The following is a 23914-nucleotide window of genomic DNA, read 5'->3' as shown; positions in this document are numbered from 1 at the left end:
TGAAATAAATATACAGTACCTGTATTAACAAAAATTAAAGCAACGATATAGAATAGTTTAAAACGATTTAATTACTCTGCCTTTTAAATTCATTACAAATGACAAGTAAAACAAAGTATTATTCTGCCTTTTTAATATTGACTATAAATATAACAATGCTTGGACAACATGATGTCAATATACCGATAAAATGAAATGAATAATGATGCAGCCCCTCTCTGCCCCCTGCACCTTACTTTTCCAGGACCATGTACTCCACCATTCATAAAGCAATACTGCTAAACCACTTAACCAAATTAATACATAAGGCAGTCTTCAAACATTTATACATATGGTATTATGACTGCTAGACATTTTTAACAGAACTTTATGGTACAGATATTATCAGGGGTCCCAGTTGTCATTGTGGCCAGACAACAGTGCAGCAAGAAATGTTCAACAGATGGAGAGGAAGAGCTGGGTGAGGGAAGGTGGGGTTAGATGCTGCACCACACTTCCTTCTCCTACATCAATTGTATCTAAATTTGTATTGTTCTTTAAAGATGGTTTCTAGTTATTTCTATAACAAATCTAGGATCAAGTGTATTTGTTTCACAAAAAGGAGTATTAAATCATTATCATTAAAAACCACTTCGAATGTGCTCTTCTGAGGATTCAATACACAGCACTATTTAAATATATTTTTATATGAAAATTTAAATGCATACAAAATACATGGTGCTCCATGTGTGGAACCATCACTACTGACGAGTCGCTGTGATTACTGACTGGACACTTCATCTGTGTGTGAGTGTCGACCTTGATAGTGGACACATTCAACACATTGTGAATAAAATAATATGTTAAAATTACAAAGCCAGTTTTCTTTTGTCCTATGATTCCAAACTTGTGGAACACTGTATATTAGCATAATTTGTTTATTATGGTATAATAAATCCATCTCTTGAAATTCTATATTAGCTTGCAATTCTTTTAAGTAATAAGTTAACAGGTTATGGGAATAAAGAAGAAAACACAGGCAGAATACAGCAGCATCAACACCCCAGAGCCTCCACCACCCAAAATATGAATATGAATGATGACCAGTGATCTCGTGCACTTAAAATCCTTTTTTCCATCACATCTTAATTTATAAGCACTGCATGGCTCAAAATTTCTGGCCTGGGGCCGGAGCTGCATCTTGATAATGTTCACAAGCACCATTAAGGTGACTTTCAGTTTTGTTTACCTTCGCCTTTACCTTCCGTGTCAAGGAAGAAGTAATTGCCCGAGTTCTTTTGCTCGGCATCCTTCTGGCTACAGTCCTTATTGATGCGAGGCCTGAAGTTGTTAGGATCTCGACGGAAAGTGATGCCGAGCATTTCTAAGAATTTGTTCATCCCCGATACCAACGTTTGTGGTGCATTAGCAACTGTTTTTACAGAGGCAGAACCTTCAAATACTATCACCCTATCAGCTAGGTAAGTAGCCATAATGAAGTCATGCTCCACAACAAAAGCTGTTTTCTTGGCATGCATGATGAATCTCTTAATCACTTTTGCAGCAGCCAAACGTTGTTCAGAGTCCAAGTATGCCGAGGGTTCATCAATTAGATACACTTCAGCCGGGATTCCCAGACAGAGAGTCAAAGCCACTCGCTGCAACTCTCCTCCAGATAGATGCTGAACTTCTTGGTCAAACAACTCCTCAATCTTCATTGGCTTCATGACATCTGTCACAAACTGAGGATGCACATATGCATCACGAATTTTTTCATGCAGTAGTTGGCGCACAGTGGATTGACTCTTGGGGCTGATCTTCTGTGGTTTGTATGAAATGTGTAACTCTGGCAGTTCTGACTTTCCTTCATCTGGATCTAGCCTCCCTGCAAGCATCCTGATGAAAGTAGTTTTTCCTGTGCCATTTTCTCCAAGGAGAACCATGATCTCAGAGTCAGTGAAGTTGCCAGCATCAACAGTCAACTCAAATTCTCCCAACTTTTTCACCATCTGAGGATACTTAAAGCGACACATTCTCTTAATTTCTTCTTCACTCAGTTGATCAGAAACTTTGAAAGTTAGTGATTCTTCTCTAAATCTAAGATTTTCTGTTGGGACAAAACCATCAAGGAAAACATTTATACCTTCTCTTACAGAGAATGGCACTGTGACAACGCCATATGCACCTGGCTGACCGTACAAGCAACATATAAAATCTGACAGGTAATCTAGAACAGCCAAGTCATGCTCAACCACTACCACATAATTGTCAGCCTTCACCATGGAACGTATAGCACGGGAAGCATTCAAACGCTGTTTAACATCTAGGTAAGATGACGGTTCATCATACATGTATATATTGGCACCCTGAATACAAACCATGGCAATGGCAAACCTCTGAAGCTCTCCTCCTGAAAGATCTTCAATGTTGCGATCCAAGACATTTCGAAGGTCAAGTACATCAAGCATTTCATTTAGGTTATCATGGTCATTCTTTTTATTAAGAAGATCTTTTACAGATCCTTTAACAGCCTTAGGAATCTGGTCAACATACTGAGGCTTGATAATAGCCTTCAAGTCATCCTCCAGGATTCGTGTGAAGTAGTTCTGTAACTCATTGCCCCGAAAATATGTTAAAATCTCAGTCCAGTCTGGTGGATCTGAAAACTGTCCCAAATTAGGTTTCAACTTCCCTGCTAATATCTTCAGAGCTGTTGATTTCCCAATTCCATTGGTGCCCACAAGCCCTAGGACCTCACCACGACGAGGGACTGGCAGCCTGTGAAGCTTAAAAGAATTCTTGTTGTAACGGTGAACAGTTTCTTTCTCAAGGTTACTAGGCAAATTGATAATCATGATGGCTTCAAATGGACATTTCTTCACACAAATGCCACAACCAATGCAGAGCTCTTCACTAATGGATGCCATCTTGTCATTTGGAGTAACTTCAATACAGAGCTTACCCATACGCACGACAGGACAAGACTTCTTGCACTCTTGTCGACATCGTTTGGGTTTGCATTTTTCTGTATTAACAATGGCAATACGAGTCTGTTTCTCGTTGTCATCCTGCTTCTTACGTGGAGGCATCTTGACAGCACGTCAGTCACTGTAGAAATAAATTACAAGTTTAAAATTTAGGCATTTATCATTTTCAGCAATTTAGCAAAACAAGATTTAACCCTATTAATTATAAAGTATAAAACTAGCATTGACTGTAATGAAATGTCTTTCTGGTAGAGGCTTGATGGCTCCCTGGAGCTATCTCGTTGAGATGTCTTCCTACTACTGGTTACGTAAGTCACAGGAGTCTTCTTTGGCCTACCAGGGACCTGAGCCAGAACCTGGCTCCCCTCACAGAGGCACAGACCCCAGGGGAATATTATTGTTACCTTCACCAGGAAAGTGTCCAGAAAGTCAGCAAAGTGTTAAAGGCAACTGTTAAGACTCATAGAAAATGAAGCATCAAAACTGCCAAAGGACTCTGCAAACAATTCGGATGGAACAATTATAACAGATAGCTGCCACCACCAGGTAGGGAAGGAGTCAGGGAGTCACCTGGTGTGAGAATGGATTTTGACAGCTGTCTTATGTTGTGCAAAGTGAGTGCATGATGACAGTTGGATCTGTGAGACATCAAGAGTGCACGGAGTGAATGCACTCAATCAAGTTTTGTTAATTCAAGATTTAAGTTTACCATGTTGGATATCTACAGGACACCCATGTTAAGAGGAGGCCACAGTTATTGTAAGGGCCATTGCATGTTTAGTCATTAATTAATCCCCTTCTTGACCAGTCTAGCTGAAAATTCAGCATCCATCACAAGAACCTTATGATCAGAGAGCAGAGCCATGTAGGAGGGTAGATGTCAGTTCCATGCCGGCTCAGAGAGATCCACCTTCGGGTGACTGAACATCTCTCAACACTAATCGAAGGGTGTGTCGTTGACGGTCCACTTCATGGAAATAGGATGGAAGCAAGACAGTCCACGAGAACATTAGACATACCCACACCCCAAGTCAACATAGATTTAGAGTGGGAAAATCATGCCTTTTACAGCTTCTTGATTATTATGACAAAATCTCTGATGTGTTTAGTATACATTGACTTTGCAAAGGCATTTGATAAATGTGACCATTAAGTGATAGCCCACAAAATGAGGTCAGTAGGAATAACAGGTAGAGTGATGGACATTCAGTTTTCTGTCAAACTGAACACAGATTAACAGTTAACCAAATAAAATAAGTCCAAGCACAGCTAAAAGTTCTGTACCTCAGGACAGTCCTTGCACCAATATTTTTCCTTATTCTCATATCTGATACAGACAAAAATCCAAGTTAGCAGTAAAGCACTTAGCAGCAAAAAAAAAAAAAAAAAATAAACAGTAAAATAACAACAAACTGAAGTGAATGATATGAAAGGAAATGCAGAATACAGCCAGTAAAGAGTAGGTGCGCCATAGGCACAATCAGAGAACATTGTATCAGATGGACCAATCAGAGGTTCACAGGGATTCAATACTCTTCCAGCAAGTATAAGAAATATTGCAGGAGCAAGCAAGTAATTATCAAAAGAAGGCACCAAACCGGGAAGGCTATGTAGCACCATCAAATACGCAAAATAATCAGAGGGCGCTAAATATCACCAAGGATACCAATACGAGAACAAAAACGCATAAGGCGAACGATATCAAAAGTATCCGAGTCACCAAGAATTCTATCGAGGGACAGGTGACCGCGAGGGGTGGTCGGAAAGCAAGACACACGCTCGTCCTGGAAGTCAGGACATTCAAGAAGGACATGCACGACCGTAAGAGGGACAATGCAACTAGGACAATAAGGAGCAGGGCGGCGCTCCATCAAGTGACCATGGGTTAAGCGAGTATGGCCAATACGCAACCTCGCCAGAGCTGTTTCCCACCGCCGGTTACGGTGGAAGGAGGACGGCCACGAGGAAACACAACATTTAAGAGTACGTAGCTTGTTACCAGTAACAGACAACCAAGAAGCCTGCCAACGGGTAAGGACTGAGGAATGGATAACCGGGTAAAAGTCGGAATACGGAATGCCTTTACGAGAGATGGGACAAGAGCGGACAGCTTCCTTAGCGGCAGCATCCGCACGCTCATTTAAAGACACACCAATATGGCTGGGAACCCAACAAAACTCAACCGACTTAAATTTACTGTGAACGAGAAACAGCCAATGCTGGATCTCGACAACTACTGGATGAACCGGATTAAAGGACCCGAGAGCCATGAGGGCACTACGAGAGTCAACAACAACCACAAAGGAAGACTGACAACGAGAAAGCAGGAGACGAGGAGCATAGAGAATAGCATAAAGTTCCGCTGTAAAGATGCTAGTCTCCGGAGGCAAGCGACACATATAAGTGCGATCAGGAAAAACAACAGAGTAGCCAACACCGTCCGCTGACTTAGACCCATCGGTGAAGACAGAAACGGAGCGGGAGTGAGAAGAAAAGTGCTTGAGGAAAAGGCGTTTTAGAACCGTAGGAGGGGTAAAAGCTTTAGTGATACGGGTCAAGGAAGTACAAAACCGCGGAAGAGGGACCCTCCACGAGGGCAAAGAAGGAACAACACGAGGAGAAACATCAGAAATACGAACGGAGAGAGAATCCTGTAGGCGAGATAACCGGACAGAAAGAGGGAGGTGGTGAAGAGGAACAGGAACCGCAGGAGGGGTAAAAGTTAAAGCACGACAGAGGCGAGTGGAAGGATGTTGCAAGGACCGCGCAAGATAGCGAAGACAGCAGCGATCACGGCGGTCCTGGAGAGATAGGAAGCCAGTGTCAACATACAAGCTAAGGATGGGAGTCGAACGAAAGGCACCAGAACTGAGGCGCAACCCAGTATGGTGCAAAGCATCAAGACGGCGAAGAGTAGAAGGAGAAGCAGACGAGTAAGCAGGGCAACCATAATCGAGCTTAGACAGGACGAGAGAGGAATGTAAAGCAAGGAGAGTGCACCTATCTGCCCCCCAAGAAGTATGGGACAAGACCCGAAGGAGGGTAAGGGCCTTAGAGCACTCAACACGGAGGTAAGAGATATGGGGAGACCAAGACAAACGAGTGTCAAGGAATAACCCCAAAAACCTTCGCGGAATCTTTGTATTCAAGGGGATGACCATAAAGTGACAAAGAGGGACGAAGAACAACCCGTTTCCGCGTAAAAGTCATGGCACAAGTCTTAGAAGTAGAGAACTTGAAGCCATAACCTGTGGCCCAAGACGACACGGCATCAATTGCAAGTTGAAGCCGGCGTTGAAGGAGAGGTGAATCATCACCCTGACAACAAAGGGTAAGATCATCAACATAAAGAGAGGAGAAGACACCAGAAGGAAGAGAGGAAAGAAGACCATTGAGGGCAACCAGAAAAAGAGTAGTGCTCAGAACACTACCCTGGGGCACACCTTCGTATTGCTGAAAAGAGGGAGAGAGAGCGGTACCAAGGCGCACCCGAAAGGAACGACGAGAGAGGAAGCTGCGGAGAAAGAGAGGGAGATGACCACGAAGGCCAAAAGAATGAAGTTGAGATAGGATATGATAACGCCAAGTGGTGTCATAAGCCTTTTCTAGGTCAAAAAGGACGGCAACAACGGAGGTCTTCGCAGCAAAAGCAGTACGAATATAGACCTCCAAGTTCACCAGGACATCTGTCGTGCTGCGGCACTTGCAGAAACCAAATTGAGAAGGGGAGAGGAGGTGATGGTGTTCCAGGAACCACATCAGACGAACGTTAACCATACGTTCAAAGAGTTTGCAGACACAACTTGTGAGAGCAATAGGGCGAAAGTCCTTAGGGGAAGTACCCAGAGACCCCGGTTTGCGAACAAGGACGACAACGGCATCGAGCCAGTCCTCAGGGACTGATGACGACTCCCAGATCCGATTATACAGACTCAGTAAATACTGAGACGTGCTCGGAGGGAGATGGCGAAGCATCTCATAATGAATACCATCGGAGCCCGCCGCCGTAGAACCGCAGAGGGCCAGGGCAGAACGAAGTTCAGAGAGAGAGAAGGGATCATTATAGGGAAGCTGAAGATGAGTGCAGAAATCTAAAGGACGAGACTCAAGGACAGGTTTACGAAGAAGGAAAGATTGGGGAAGATGAAGACCAGAGCTAACAGAAGAAAAGTGGGAACCCAGTTCGGAAGCGACCTGCAACGGGTCCGCCACAAGAGTATCATGGAGGTGAAGGACCGGTGAAACATCGGGAACGAACTTACCCGCTATCTTGCGGATACGCTTCCAGATCTGGGCCAGGGGGATCTCGGACGTAATTGTTGAGACATAAGATGCCCAACATTCACGTTTAGCCGTACGGATGGCCCTACGGGCCACCGCACTCGCTTTCCGAAAGAAAAGAAAAGAATCGGTCGTCTGCCTACGGCGGTGCCTCTTCCAGGCTGCACGCTTACAGCAGACAGCCCGAGCACAGTCCGCATTCCACCAGGGAACGCACTTCCGTGGACCCCGAGAGGAAGAGCGAGGAATAGAGCGGAGGGCAGCGTTGAAGACAGTGTCATGAAAAAGGAGGAGAGCGTGAGAGAGAGGCAGAAGGGAGAGGTCAGAGAGAGCAGCACTGAGGGTAAATAGGGTCCAGTCTGCCTTAGCAAACTGCCACCTAGGGAAAGAGAGGTAAGGGCAAAAAGAGAAAAAGGAAACAAGGATGGGGAAATGATCACTTCCATGGAGGTCATTAAGAACCTGCCACGTGAAATCTAAGAAAAGAGAAGAAGAGCAGAGAGAAAGATCAAGACAAGAAAGGGTGCGAGTCCGAGAGTCCAAATGAGTGGGCTCACCAGAATTCAGAAGAGACAGGGAAGAAGAGAGGAGAAATGGCTCAAGGAGGCGACCCCGGGTATTCGTCAGAACGTCACCCCAAAGAGAATGATGACAATTGAAGTCACCCAGCAGGAGCACAGGCTCCGGCAAGGAGTCTAGGAGGTGTTTCAAATCAGGAAGAGAGAGCGGGACACTCGGGGGGGAGATAAATGGAACAAACTGTGTACCATTTCCCCACAAAGATACGAGCAGCAGAACAATGGAGAGGCGAAGGAAAAAGTAAAGGAACAAAGGGAACATCAGCCCGAATCAAGAGAGCAGAAGAATTAGAAGCCCCAGCAATGGCTGGGGGGGGGGGGGGGGAGAGAAAGGAATAGCCACGAAAACGACCAGGACGAGCACCAAGCATTGGCTCCTGGAGACAGACACAAAGGGGCGAAAACCGCGAAATCAGAAGTTGGAGTTCGAGGAAATTGGCGTAATAACCTCGAACGTTCCATTGAAGAATGGACCACGACGAGAAGAGAAAGGACAAAAACAGAGAACAAGGAAGAAACAAAGGCGAAAGAGCAACAGAGCACGTTAAAGAATATCAGGGTCGGGATCAGGGTCAGCAAAGTCAGGGTTAGGGGGCATGGGTAAACTGAGCAAAGACGGAGGGAAGGAAACGGGAGAACAGATCAGAGGTGGGCGGGCAGGGTCCGGAGGAGGAGGAGGAGGAGGAAGAGGAGGAGACAACGGAGAGGAGCAGTCAAGGACAGCAGCAGGAAGAGGGGGAGTAGAAAGAGGGGAGCGCACCCCAGCAAGAGCAGCAACCGAAAGGGAAGCAGGGGCCAAAGAAACCTCCATAGCAGGAACAGGGGGCGCAAGCACTGAAACGGGAGGGGAAGGAGCAACAGAGCCAGAAGGAGGAGCTGAGGAAGAAAGCGAAGCCTTCTTACCCGCCGGGGAAGAGGAAGGAGAGGAGCCAGGCTTACGCTTCTGACTTAAAGAGACCGGTGTCCCAGCAACTACGGACCGGGCAACGGATTCCAGTGTCTCAACAGGAGAAGCCGAACGAGAGCACACACGACGGCCGTTAGGAGAGCGATGGACATCCGCCCGCACCGACAGGCGGTGGGGAGAGCCGATAGATGGAGGAAGAGGATGGGAAGGAGGATCGGAGGGGGACGAGGAAGAAGACACAGAATACACGACAGACCGGGTAGAAGGAAGGGGAACCCCAGACAGAGGACCAGGAGGAGGATCCTTCGGGAGAGAACCCAAAGGAACAGAGGAGGGGGCAGTGGGCGCATCAGGGTCCAAGGCCCGGAAACGGTTGAGAGTCTGAGGAAGGCGGGAAGGACGAGGAGAGGAAGAGCACAACACGCGAGCATAAGAGATACTAGCATAAGGTGGGAGCCGGCGAACCTGGCGCCTCGCCTCAGGAAAAGATAAACGCTCCCGGTGCTTCAGGTTGAGGACGGCTGCCTCAAGCTTGTAATGGACACACGCACGGGAGAAGGTAGGATCGGCCTCACCGCAGTTGAGGCAACGAGCCTGGGGAGAAGTGCACTCCGACTTAGAGTGACCTTTGCCACCACACAAAGGACAGAGAGAGACAGTCCCGGAGCAGCGGAGGGCACCATGCCCAAACCTCCAGCACTTGTTGCAGAGCCGAGGAGAAGGAATGTACTCCTGGACAGAGCACCTGGCACCAGCAAGAATGACAGAGGGCGGAAGGGTCCTACCATCAAAGGTAATCTTCACAACCCGGAGGGGTTGACTTCGACTACCACGAGGGGGACGAGTAAACGTGTCCACCTGGAGAATAGAATGGCCCTGGGCAGCGAGGATATGTCGAATATCGTCGTGGCAGTCGCGCAGGTCCCGAACACCGGTCGCAACATGGGGCGGGAGCAAAATAGTGCCAACACTGGCATTCAACTGAGCGTTCTTCGAGACCCGAACGGGGGTCTCGCCAAGGCAGGATAAGGCAGCCAAGCGGGAAGCAGCATCCTGAGAAGGAGCAGCAACGACACGTGTACCGAGACGAGTGGGGTTGAAAGTAATGGAGGCATCCACGGAATCAATGAGATGTCGATGGAGGGAGAAATCGTCAGGAGGCGCAGAATCAAGAGGGAGGAGATCAAAATATTTGGCCCAAGAAGCGGGACCAAACAAGGCTTGATAGGTAGCAGAACTGGAAGGAATCGAGCGAGGGCGGCCGTGACGAGGACGGCGGTGAGAACCCCCAGAGAGAGAGGGGTTAAAAGGCGCAGTAGTTACAACTAGAGAAGGAGCCGCGCTAGGGGACGAGGTAGTCACCACTGGGGGCTTGGGGCTCGACCCAACCACAGAGGGAGGGAGGGGAGCCAGGGGAAGGAGTCAGAGAGGCCAAAGGTGGAGCAAGGTCGGGGCCCAATGCAGCGGAGGCTACAGAGCCCGGTCTTCCAATACGGACCGAGTCGGGGGCTTGGTCGCCCACCCCACGAGCCTGAGAAGGTAAGCCAGAAGCTGCCGAAACAGGGGTTATCATCTTGACGAAAAGAAGAATTCATTCACAAATGTGCCCCCACACCCACCATGGAGCCACAATTAGAGGCAGGACACCCAACAAGAAGCTATCGCCGATCTTGTCGGGGCCTCCTAGGGGTGCGTCGTGAGTATACGCCCCACAAACGCCACCTTAAGAAACCGACAGTCCGTCGAGATCGGGTTCAGTGACGAAAGGGGGATTGACAATAAAAGGTTCCCCTCGCTCTCGACGTCGGGTACTACAGTTCTACGGGTGCAAGAGTATGCCCCCTCAAGCACCCGGGCGTCAAAATAGAAGAAGTCCAAGGGAAGAACCAGAACGAGCAAAAGGTCGGCAGGAAACGGCAAGCAGATAGGAGAAGAGGGGGGAGAAAAACGAAACAGAAGGAAAAGGAAAAGATGCCCAGCAGAATTGGAGAGGACGGCAGCAGGAGCACAAGGCTAGAAAAGGACAGAGGACTGTCCCAAGGAGCATCACACTCCGGCAGCCGCCCACGAAGCCCCCACACGGCGACAACGAGCCGAGCGGGGAGGGGGTTGCAGGAGCAAAATTGGAAGTCTTCAAGCAAAAAACTGGACACTTTTCTGCAAGAAGTTCCTGACCAACCAGGCTGAAGTGGATATGTACTAGCTTCCCGGTAAAACTGTCGGGTTCATTCTCGACTCGCAATCAATAATTCTGGTTCGAATCCCGGGCAGGACAGAAATGGTTGAACATTTTTCCTATCACCTAATACTCCTGTCCACCTAGCAGTAAGTAGATACTGAGGAGTTAATCAGCTTCAGGTGGAGTTGCATCCTGGAAGGGGGGTCAGTAGTTCGAACCTGGGGAAGACCTCGATATAAGCCTAACATGTACTATGTATAAAGTGGCTGCCTGTCCCCCGACACAATGAATTACTGTATTATGTGGGCCCGTGGGCCACTCCAAACAACAGCCTGTTGTCCCAAGCTCTCTTAAGTCGAGCTTGGCCGAGGGCCAAGCTTAGGGTGTAGAGGAACCTCCAGAATCTCATCCAGGTACAACCTCACAGACGACCAAACCCCAAGAATCCAGAAGCCACACTACAGCATCCAGCTCCAGATGGGACTACGACTGAAGTGAACCCCACAGTTCAGAGAATGAACCACCAGGAAGCAATTATAATGAGTCCAGAGAACAGAGCCCAGAGTTAGCCAAACCTTCCGCAAGGCCTGCCACACAACCACAAACTCGCACAGTGCTGTGTGCCTGAAGAAACGGCCCCGATCACCAACCCTGTGAGGTTTAGTGAGCACTAGTCGAGAAGCCTCCCCCAGAGCTGAGGCATCAGTGATTACATCGAGAGATTAGGGAGGATGGCGCTAAGGAACCAAACCCTGAAAAGCCAGAAGAGGAAACTGGTGAAGCAAGAGCCAACGAAGAATGGGCAAGAGCCAACCCTAACAGCCCCGGCAGTCATGAAATGGGGAGAACCAGAGAGGCCAGTACAGACTCCATATCTAAAAACCTTCTCAGGGAAAATACCACACAGGGAAATTTCAGACTTCCACATAATCAACCAACCAATGAGTCACCTGATGCCAATCCAACACCAGCTGTTGACAACACTGCAGGTAGAGCAGAGCCACAGGAGGCAGGAATAGAGCTGTAGAGTCCAAAATGAGACCCATCCAAGTCCAAACTTGGGATGGAACCAAGACTTCCATCCCAAACCCAATCGTAAGCAAAACCGGAACAAACACAAGAGGCAAAACCAGGTCTCACTGGAGGCAGGCGCCAAAGGCCTCCCTAACCCCCCAAGGGAGATCCAAGAGTATGGATCTCCCATACTATGGATTTCAAGCGTGAGTTGGACATGTATATGAGTGGGATTGGGTGGTTATAAATAGAAGCTGCCTCCTTGAGAAAAAGGTCCACAGCTAAAACAGCCAGAAAACAGACAGGATACTGAGGGCCAGACGACCATACAAGACAAGGCCACCGGGCAAAAAAACGTGCCCAGAAGAGAAGAAAAGAAACAATCCAATGACCACATTCTGTAAACACATGACCAGGAGACATTATCACCACTCAAAAGTCCCCAGGGAAACATGCAGAGTAGGACGCCTTGAATATAAAGAAACCAGACAAAATGGCATGCAGCAGCTGGAGCATAAACATGGATGGACCAATTTTACTGCTAGAATCTACTCGGTAAAACATCTAAACTATTGGGACCAACTGAAATGCCTAAATCTGTATTCTCTTGAGCACAGGTGGGAGAGATACATAATAACTTACACGTAGAAAATACAGTAGTAGAGGGGCTGGTCCCAAATCTGTACACAGAAATAACCCCACATGAGACCAGGAGGCATGGCAGGAAGTGCAGAATACCCCCTTTAAACAGCAGAGGTGCAACAGGTACTCTGAGAGAGAACTATCAACATCAGAGGCCCGAGACTGTTCAACACGCTTCCACTACACATAAGGGGCATAACTGGCCAACCCCTCACAGTGTTCAAGAGAGAACTATCAACATCAGAGGCCCGAGACTGTTCAACACGCTTCCACTACACACAAGGGGCAAAACTGGCCAACCCCTCCCAGTGTTTAAGAGCACCTCCACCTTGACAAGCACCTCCAAAGGATACCTGATCAACCAGGCTGTGACTCATACGTCAGACTGCGAGCAGCCTCGTCCAACAGCCTGGTTTACCAGTCCAGAAACCAGGAGGCCTGAAAGAAGACTGGGCTGCAGGGACGCTAAGGACAATAACACCTCAAGGTAACCTCAAGGTATGGAAAGTACACACTGCAGCAGAGGCATCCAGAAGAATGGAGTGAAGGCAAACAACATGTGCCAAATGGGATAAAGTAATCCCAAGAACTAAAACTTCCCGAGGAAGAGAAAATCAATCTGGACGTGTTATTGCAGACAAGACAGGGCAGGGCAGGAAAAGATGGAGACTCAAGACGAACAGAACACCTAGAAAAGGACACCGAAGGAAACCGAGGACCCAAAAGAGCCACAGACTCAAGAAAAAGAACTTGCCCAGAGGCAGAGGAAGGAAGGAAAGGGCATGCAGGAGGTTTAGTTTAGTTCATTTATTATGCACCCCATACCCATCTTGTGGGCGGTAGTGGAAAGGGTTACAGAGGCACATAATGGGCTCAGGGACTGAACCCCACAATTCATTTAGCTAAGTAAGTTACAATCTTGATGAGCTAGTTACAAAATTCAAATATAAGTCGTCACATCAACAATGGGTTCGAGATCGACCTCAAGTACAGGTTCTAAATTAAGCAACTGACATATGTGGAGAGCTAGTGTCAAAATTTATATATTTGTCCTGCACACCGCCCCCCATCCAGTGGGCAGCGGTGGATAGGTTACAATCACTTAGTTACTACCTACAGTTAGCAAACTGGGGATATTTGGCTAAAATTTCTGGTAGCAGATCATTTTGAATGAAATATTGACACATCGCTGGAACATTGGTTATAGAATTGTCTCTAAATTCACGTATCTTTTCGCACTCCATCACATAGTGACGGAGGGTGTGCGAATAATTTTGTTGACACAGTTTGCATTTGGTCAGGTCTACATCAGCAGATAATGAGAATTCCCAGAGATACTTGTAACCGAGTCTAAGCCGAGCAGTAGTAACATCTAGAAGTCTGCTGATTTTATTGGATGATCCATAGATGCAGGAGGCAGGGCTGAGGTGATGGTTACAAACGGAGAACCGCAGGAGCTCCAGAAGCACAAACATGAAAACCAGGAAAAAACACAGGGGAGAGGCGAGCCCGAAGAGCCGAAGCCCTACCCCAGCAAGCACGACAAGAGGAGCACTGTGAGATAAGGTCAAACTTACTAAAACAACCAACAACACAGCAGGGATGCAGAAAAATATAGCAATCTCCCAATTGCTATATTTTTCCCAACTCTAAACAAAGCAGACATAACCCAAACCAGAGATGTCACACCAAAGGGTATGACAGTCACCAATAAGAAGAACAGCTCATGAACTAAACGAAAAAGTCCCAAAAAGTGAGCGCAAATGCTCAGCAGCCTAATGTAAACAACTAGCAGCCCCGCCATGCGGCCGGGCGCAGAAGCGTTCCCAGAAGAGCAAAATAACTGCCAATACAAATAACTAAAAAAAACTAAAACATCCAAACCAAAGATGGACGTGCCCGATGCAAGGATGCATGATGGCAAATACGGTAAACCAAAGCAGAAGGGAAGGAGACGAAAACCCCCTCCCCCAACCCCAGCCCAGAAGGCACAAAGGCCGAAGCTGGGGCGACTAGTGGACCCCACTTCCCCGCCCCCAAGACCCGAGAACCCCCGACAGAAACCCCAGGGCAGAGCCCTCATCCATCCATCCTAAAATATCGGTGCTTGACAGCTGAGTGGACAGCGGTTCGGATTCGTAGTCCTGAGGTTCCGGATTCAATCCCCGGTGGAGGCGGAGACAAACGGGCAAAAAGTTTTTTTCACCTTGATGCTCCTGTTACCTAGCAGTAAATAGGTACCTGGGAGTTAGACAACTGCTACGGGCTGCTTCCTAGGGGTGTGTAACAAATAGGAGGCCTGGTCGAGGACTGGGCCGCGGGGATGCTAAGCCCCGAAATCATCTCAATATAACCTCAAGATAACGCCCACCACCCTGAAGGCGGATTCCAGGGGAAAAGCTTCAAAGAAGGGAGTCGGCAAAAAGTTGACCCACTATCCTTGGCATGAAAATCGGACTCAACAACCTCCATCCCCAAATCAGAAGGGGCAATCCCTGAAGCCACCAGTCTCATTCTAAGCTAAGCCCCGCTGGCTCTGAAACCTTCAGACATTTGGGAGCCGGAAGCAGAGGGAAAAGACAGGGCAAACCATACCCACCTGGGAAGGAAGCAAGGGCGCGGACAGAACCGTGCCCTGGGGCTTCCAACCAAGCAACTTGCCTGGCTCTTTGCAACAAAGCATGCATCCTAGCATGCAATGCAGTCGATGCCTGACCCCTAACATTCTCAGACAAGGAATGGGTAAAACGAATACGAATAATAAGCGGAGAACAAATTCTGCAAGACTCGGTGGAGTCTTGCAAGACACTTACGACTCGCAAGAGTCTTAAGTTTCACCGACCCAACAGGCAGCATGACGGAGGCAGGACGGGTGATCGTCACCATGAGGCAGGGGCAACGAACAACCATCGGCATCGCACAAGGCGAGAGGGGGCTCAGAAGACACATCCATAGCACCCCCGAGCCCAATGGGTTTTTCCAGGGAACCGTAGGGTACCTTAGCCTTACGAGAAACCCTGGCACTGGGGCTAGCTAGGCTGATAAATCATGTCTATTGCAGGCAAACTGACAATCAGCAGCCACCGTGAAACCTCGGGGCAACAGAGGAGGACCACCAACACAACCCAAGCAGACTTCCTCCGCCAAAGTCAAGCGAACACGCAAAAACAAAACAAAAAAAGCCTCCGAAGCACAAACACAGACAAACTGATCGCCAGAAAGATTAGTTGGCCATTGCGTGTATGTAGGCTGCACCAGCCAGCAAAAATCCACTCCCTACCCAGGGCAAGATCGGAAGCCCAAGACCCCTGACATAACCCAAGGGCGAGAACAACGCCCAGTGACTAAGCCCTCAAACGGGAATGAGACTTGACCGTCCCAGAGAAGATAATCCTGAAACACAAGGGGAAGTCCAGTATTTGCAGGCGTATAAGACACACTTTTTTATTTTTAAATGTATCAAAACAGTGCCTTGCGCCTAATGCGGCTGTATTACGGATGGGAGTCCGAGTGTCGTAGACTAGGGAGCCGGACGAGCATACTGGGTAAGTTCACTAGGCACAAAAATCGTCACTAATAATAAAATATTGAAAGCAAGCCATGTTATCACACTGGTATCACAAAATTATGATACCTGTATATTGGCAGTTATGAAGGAAGCTCACATCATCTTGCCCAGTATACATAACCCACATCTGATATGTCACACGTTATTTAATGACTGTTACATTTAAGATGTAGAAATTTGAAAGGAATGTTCAACTTTCATCCGCCTGTCAGCCATTTACAATGCATGAATGACAACACCAGAGCGCTGTGATGACGCGCCACCACCAGGTGCACCACCACCAGGTGTGCCGCCCTGGTGGCCTAATGCGGCAACAAACTACAGACAAACAAATACAAACTTCATTTTCAAACTACATGTTTAAAATACAGTAAAAACAACTACACCACAGCTGATCTTGAGGAGGTAAGAGTTGTGGTACAAAATACACTTTAAAATATTTTGAAATAAATGTTTGATGAAACATACTAAAATAGTTTTTTCCACAAAATATCCTTGTAAAATAGGGGCGAGTCCTATGCGAAGGTGCATCTTTTACATCGGCAAATATGGTACTAACTGGGCACCTAGGAAAGAGCGCCTTAGGCGCATACAGCCCAGCGTACAAAAAGCACCTGGCCATCACTCCACACAGCTGACAAAGCCACAAACGCAAAAGCCAGTCAGGAAAACGAGGCCAGAGGAGACTTGTTGACACCAGGCACATCAGTCACAAACTGAGGTGGTGGGTTGCCGGTCGCTTTCCCCAGTCGATGGCAGACATGACATACTCTAAATGTCGAGTGCTACTAATGGCCATTGCTCCCTGCACCTCTCTGAGGGGACCAAGTTCTGGCACGTGGTCTCCAGAAGGGAAATAAAACTCCAGGGACTGATGGCACCAAACTAATATGGCACATATCAGTTTGGATAGCTTCAGGGAGTCGATGGAGCTCCCCACAGAAAATGGGGGTAAAACCAAGATGAAACAAAAGCAGACTAATGGGATGACAGGTAGCAACAGCATCCTCAAAAAAGAAGAGAGTTGAAATAAGGAAAGTAGACAAAATAGTTAAGGACCAGGCCGAGTCTAAGAACTAGCTCAGCACAGCCTGCCGACATGCAAGGCGAGCCAAGTAAAATGCAGCCACCACTTCTCATAAGATAAGGACGAGCAATTTGGACAAGGCTACAAAGCCGGAAAGGTCTCCATACCCAGGACCAAACCAAATGCAGATAATGCATCACAGTAACATGGCTGAAGATAAAATAATCAACCCACATATTAGAAAATGTAGATATGACAACATTTCAGTACATCCTCAAGCATTATCAAGTCATGTAATAGAAAGAGGATGTTGTTGTTTTAGATTTAGCTACTCTGAACGAAATGTTCATGTAGCACAGGCTATAGTAAGCCCGTAATTGAGTTCGGTTATTCCCGATGACCTTGTTACTGTGATATTTGGGTCAAAGTTTTAAATGCAGGTGCGGTTTCCTCCTTTTCTCAACGTTTCTTTTCCGCTTCTGTTTTAGCACACTGGTTGTAGTCTTGTTTTAATAACATTAACTTGTTGGTGGATATAGGTGTCCAGTGAAAGGACTGAGGGGTGAAACAAGAATGGGCTGGGACTCCAGGCTGCTTTGTGGACCCATCAGTACAGTACTAATGGGTTGTAGCTCGTTTAGAGCGATTTGCTTGTTTTCTCTTGAATTGCTTGCAGAGTCATTTGGCCATTTTGGTGCTTCATTTTCAACGAACACTGCAGTTGTCTATAAGGCTTCGCCGACTTTCTGGATGCTGTCCTGGTGGGGTGACGATAATAGTCCCCAGCTTCCTGCACCTCTGTGAGGTGGGGCAAAGTTCTCACTATGGTCTCCAGTAGGCCAAACACAACAAATTTGACCTACTTGAACAAACAGAACAAATTTGACCTACTTGAACAAACAGAACAAATTTGACCTACTTGAACAAACAGAACAAATTTGACCTACTTGAACAAACAGAACAAATTTGACCTACTTGAACAAACAGAACAAATTTGACCTACTTGAACAAACAGAACAAATTTGACCTACTTGAACAAACAGAACAAATTTGACCTACTTGAACAAACAGAACAAATTTGACCTACTTGAACAAACAGAACAAATTTGACCTACTTGAACAAACAGAACAAATTTGACCTACTTGAACAAACAGAACAAATTTGACCTACTTGAACAAACAGAACAAATTTGACCTACTTGAACAAACAGAACAAATTTGACCTACTTGAACAAACAGAACAAATTTGACCTACTTGAACAAACAGAACAAATTTGACCTACTTGAACAAACAGAACAAATTTGACCTACTTGAACAAACAGAACAAATTTGACCTACTTGAACAAACAGAACAAATTTGACCTACTTGAACAAACAGAACAAATTTGACCTACTTGAACAAACAGAACAAATTTGACCTACTTGAACAAACAGAACAAATTTGACCTACTTGAACAAACAGAACAAATTTGACCTACTTGAACAAACAGAACAAATTTGACCTACTTGAACAAACAGAACAAATTTGACCTACTTGAACAAACAGAACAAATTTGACCTACTTGAACAAACAGAACAAATTTGACCTACTTGAACAAACAGAACAAATTTGACCTACTTGAACAAACAGAACAAATTTGACCTACTTGAACAAACAGAACAAATTTGACCTACTTGAACAAACAGAACAAATTTGACCTACTTGAACAAACAGAACAAATTTGACCTACTTGAACAAACAGAACAAATTTGACCTACTTGAACAAACAGAACAAATTTGACCTACTTGAACAAACAGAACAAATTTGACCTACTTGAACAGAAAAGGGCCAAGAATCACATTTTTTCTGGGAAGTGCACAACATCTCCACAAAGTCTCCACAGAATATTTAGCTTCGTGTTACAAATTCTTTGATACTACTCAGTTTATCAGTGAATCATGCAAATTCTGATCCTTTCGATTATGCAAAAGTTTTAAGAACGACTAGAAGTTGGATCAGGTTGTCAGGTAAGGTTAGTTTATGGTCATATTACGGTTAATTTAGGTTAGAAGCCTTTTGTAAATATACTTACTTGCCATGCATCTAAAAAGCTATGAATACAAATACATACAATGTATATATTTTTGTATAATTTTGAAGCTAGGGCTGTGGTCTAGTTATTGAAAACAATTAAGTTATACACCCTCATGTACAGCATACCCAAAAAGGCAAAACTACAATAACTTCACATTAGCTCTCAACTAGATTTGTAAGAATACTCAACAAACCCAAAAGTACTGAAATGTGCAAAACTAGCACTGCCAGTAAATTTCAATAAGTAGACAAATTCTGCATTTCCCAGAGTGCAACCATGTCTAGCAGTCTCGCCGGATACAGTCACAACTTGCACAAGATGGTTCCCCAATGGATTTAATAATAATAAAACTTGCCTAACATTATCCAACCTAGCCTAATCCAACCAAGCCTAACACAGCCTAACGTAAGCTAAAACATCCTTATCTTGAGGTTATCTTGAGATGATTTCGGGGCTTTTTTTAGTGTCTCCGCGGCCCGGTCCTCGACCAGGCCTCCACCCCCAGGAAGCAGCCCGTGACAACTAACACCCAGGTACCTATTTTACTGCTAGGTAACAGGGGCATAGGGTGAAAGAAACTCTGCCCATTGTTTCTCGCCGGCACCTGGGATCGAACCCAGGACCACAGGATCACAAGTCTAGCGTGCTGTCCGCTCGGCCGACCGGCTCCCCTAATCTAACAATACAGTAAACATTTTTAAACAGAAAATATGCTTCGTCAAACTGTCTTGTGCACAATTTGACCATATAGCGTATCATCAGGGCCTAATCTACCATATCCTAACCTAACATATACAGTTTGAACAAACAGAAAATGAGCTTTGTTGAATTGCCTAATGTACAATTTGACATTGTCCCATATTCAGGTGATGAGTCACAATAACGTGGCTTAAGATATGAAGACTAAACCACACATCAGAAAATGAGGAGACGACGACGCTTTAATCTGTCTTAGACCGTTATCAAGTCGATATGGAGTAGTCTTCATACCCCATATTGTCTGGGGACAGGAAACCGGTGGTTTGTCAAAGGTCCCAACAATATTACTGAGAATTTATTTGATGATTCAGTGAATAGGCAATTCCATGGGATTAAGCTATGGGTGAAAAAAGTCCCTCCAGATGCCTGTCTTACATTGTGGTTTGTTGAGCTCCCAAGCTCAACAAACTGGTACTACAGTCGAGACCTTTGAAGGATCCCGGTAGTGCAGTCGGGTTCATTCTCAACCTGCAATCAAGAATTCCGGGTTCAAATCCCGGGAGCTACAGAAATTGTTGGGCACATTTCCTATCACCTAATGCCTCTGTTCACCTAGCAGGAGTTAGTCAGCTTGTTGTGGGGTTGCATCCTGGGGAGGGTCAGTGATTTGACCTGGGGGGGGTGGATCACAATATAAGCTTAAGCTGTCTCGTGTGAGTTTTAAAGAAATGGTCTGGATTAATGTCTTATAATCTGTTTAGTACAGTATTTGTGTCTGAGATCAGCCTTGTCTCATCTGACTTGCCATTATTAATCCTGAGGCTGTCAATCTTGCCTGAGATGAAGAGTTGACAGTCCTGGATGACGTGTCACTGTGGCATCTTTTCCAATCCCGTTATTTTAAATATAACTACTGTATTTAAATACAATTTTTTTTTCTTCTACCTAACCTCACCTAACAAAAATAGGTAAATGTGGTTTTGCTCGTAGTTTGCACGAGGTGGTTGATGTCACTGTGTTTAATCCCACGACAATTTTTAGCCGCTTCCGCATTAAGCTGGACAAATCCGTAGTGTGTCGCCAGACGCCGCCTCCATGCTTGGATACAGTAGTCCAGCTGGCGACACACTACGGAGTTGTGCAGCTGAATGAAGAAGCATCTAAAAATTAACCTGGGATTAAACAGTAACGTCATCCATCTCGTGCAAATTATGTGCAAAACTAAACTCATCTATTTTTGTTAGGTTAGGTTAAGTAGATGCAAGGAATTTTTAGCAGCCCTTAAACCCCACTCATTAAGTTTCAACTTTCTATTCCTTGAAGTCACAATTTTGTTCCACTATTCCTTGGTTTGGTTGGCATTTAATTTTTTTTTACTAAACCTTTTACTTAATGAGCAGCTTTAACGACTAGTGGGTCATTACTGTGAGGTCCTTCCCCCTTGCCAGTCTGCCGCAGTATGTCGTGTTCATTAGCGACATTGTAGTTAAGGTGTCTAGTGTGTTAGTCGTAAGCTCTTATTTGTCAACATTTGAAACCCGACGTTTTGCATCCTGCTTTTTATAGATCTTTGTTGTCTGTTAATGTGATGGAGTTCATAACATGTTATACTGTAGTACAAAAGTATTTGAACCTAAAGTGTTTTATAATTATGGTATACCATGACAATAGCACCAACACAAATTTGAAGATATTGTGGACAGAAAAATATTGTCAAAATAATAAGTTAATAATATTGCCAGTGGCATAGAAATGAGGACAGGAGCCTGCAACACAGCTTTGTGGGTCAAGAGTGTGTTGCGGGCGAGGTGGGCGGCCGTGTCCTGGGTGGCAACACACACCAGCCACTACACACCTCTCATCAACCACCAACACACACCTACAACACCCCTGGGCATGACATGATGGAGGCAGCCAGCTGCTGTGTGAGTGTACACGTGTTGTGGCCGTCTGGGTCTCCCTACACCAGCTGTCAAAACATGTCCACTACTGTGAGCTCTTCTCACCTTCCACTGCTAATCTAGCCCTAGCAACACCACTCACAAGCCACAGGTGGTTCACAGAGACTGTAGTGCCACACATGCAAGCACCTCATGCAATAACGGCCTCCCATTACCTAAATACACAGCTGCTTGTTTAGCAGTTGTGATTTCGTCACTGGTGGCCGAGGGAAAGGGAGGTATGAAACGCCTCCTGCTTTATCATACCCTCACTACTTCACTCTCTTCTTAATTATCTACTCCATCTCTAACACCATCACAACACCTTCATTCATAAACAACAACTTATTGAATATAGCTGATTATTATATTTCTGCCCTTCAAAAGAATTGCTTTTGACCTTACGTTTAATTTTTATTGTTTGGCGCGAATGTTAAAACCTGTAACTTGCTCATTAAAACTGTAACCTGAGCTTACCTGAGAACTACTAACTCTAATAGCCTCGACGAGGACATGAAGCCAGCGGCTTGTCAAAAGGTCACCTATTTACCTTGATAATCTTTTCCAGCTGTACCTTAAAAGTTAACCGAATTTGGCAGTTACGGCCTCGGCGGGTATTTATTTATTTATTTATTTATTTATTTATGCATATACAAGAATGTACAAAGGAATGTGAGGATACAAATATGGTAATTACAGTCTTGTAAAGCCACTAGTACGCGCAGCGTTTCGGGCAGGTCCTTAATCTAAGAAAATTTTAAGGAGGTAAATACTTGCAAAATTTATAGACAAAAAAAAATGATAACAGATTACATGGAATGAAAAAAAAAAGAAGATGAGAGAAAATTATAGGTACAGTATATTAAAGCACATAGGTAGCTATGATTGATTGCAATGACAGCTTAAAATGGTAGTTGACAACAAATTGGTAGGCACAATACAGCAGAAACAATATAAGATTGATTGCAATGACAGCTTGAATGGTAGTTGACAAAAATTGGTAGTCACAATACAGCATATGGCTAGCACATAAAAGAAGACAGCAATGAACACAATGATAAGGTTGTCTGATATTACATAAAAATTAGGAGATTGGGTAACACTAGGTACAGAGCAAATTTAAAGCTCAGTGTAGGAAACTAAATAGATGAAGTTAGGTACTTTTTGGTTTTGCTTTTAAATAAGGCAAAAGTTTTACAGTTTTTCAATTCACTAGGGTAGGCAGTTCCACGCGTTAATAACCTTGTGGGCTCCACAAACTCCCCCAATACAACGGTGCTTCGTATCCTCAGTTGGAACATAGCATCATTCAGGAAAATAACTTCCTGATCTCCACCACAAAGTGACGACCGAGCCCATTGATGTCGTCTGCCTTCAGGAGTGCAGAGTTCCCACCAGGTCTCCACCCCCTAAATTACCCTTCTTTGTTGTCTATAATCTTAAATCCAGTCACTCTTGTATTGTGTATGTTAAGAAGGCCCTTCCTCACCAGCCAAGTCAACCGAAGGGCTTCAGTATCATGGTGTGAGAATCTATGTGGGGAACTCTGCCCTTAATATCTTTAACCTGTATGCCCTTAGTTATACAGGCGATGAGTCACAATAACGTGGCTGAAGTATGTTGACCAGACCACACACTAGAAATTGAAGGGACGACGACGTTTCGGTCCGTCCTGGACCATTCTCAAGTCGATTGTGAGAATGGTCCAGGACGGACCGAAACGTCGTCGTCCCTTCAATTTCTAGTGTGTGGTCTGGTCAACCCTTAGTTATAAGTTGAAATATGCTGACCTTCCTGTCTGTATTCAGACTGAGCCTAACATTATTTTAGGTGATTATAATGCTAGACATAGGAATATTGGTAATTCGCAGTTCAGTAATCGTAACGGCAACCAATTGGTGTCACTATTAGGTAGTCACGATGATGCACAGATTGTGGGTGACCTTGAACCGACGCATATCTACGGAGGTATTCTTGTTCTATGTCTCGGTGTCAAGGTCTCCCACACCGTGTGCGCCTCGTCAATAGTGCCAGAT

At 45.6% G+C, this 23914-nt stretch overlaps 1 protein-coding gene across 4 annotated transcripts; it reads right to left on the bottom strand.

The window, feature by feature from the left end:
* Nucleotides 1-118: 118 nt before the first annotated feature.
* pix (ATP-binding cassette sub-family E member 1 pix) lies at nucleotides 119-22169 on the bottom strand. Of its 4 annotated transcripts, none has more exons than XM_045738474.2 (2): nucleotides 22055-22169; nucleotides 119-3087 (listed from the first exon to the last, which is right to left on the bottom strand). In XM_045738474.2, the coding sequence occupies exon 2, from the start codon at nucleotides 3066-3068 to the stop codon at nucleotides 1215-1217; it is 1854 nt and encodes a 617-aa protein (XP_045594430.1). In that variant the 5' UTR covers nucleotides 3069-3087; nucleotides 22055-22169; the 3' UTR covers nucleotides 119-1214. The 4 variants fall into 4 exon arrangements, with proteins under 4 accessions (XP_045594430.1, XP_045594432.1, XP_045594431.1 ...); XM_045738476.2 differs by having other exon boundaries at nucleotides 21818-22094; XM_045738475.2 differs by having other exon boundaries at nucleotides 21945-22093.
* Nucleotides 22170-23914: the final 1745 nt, after the last annotated feature.

This window comes from Procambarus clarkii, chromosome 43 (genome assembly GCF_040958095.1).
Source record: "Procambarus clarkii isolate CNS0578487 chromosome 43, FALCON_Pclarkii_2.0, whole genome shotgun sequence".
NCBI lineage: Eukaryota > Metazoa > Arthropoda > Malacostraca > Decapoda > Cambaridae > Procambarus > Procambarus clarkii.
The sequence above is the reverse complement of the archived record's forward strand: the minus strand, read 5'-3'. Positions and strand labels throughout refer to the sequence as shown.

Coding starts and splice junctions, on each gene's coding strand:
- pix (XM_045738474.2), bottom strand. CDS start 3,068: ATGCCTCCACGTAAGAAGCAGGATGACAACGAGAAACAGACTCGTATT.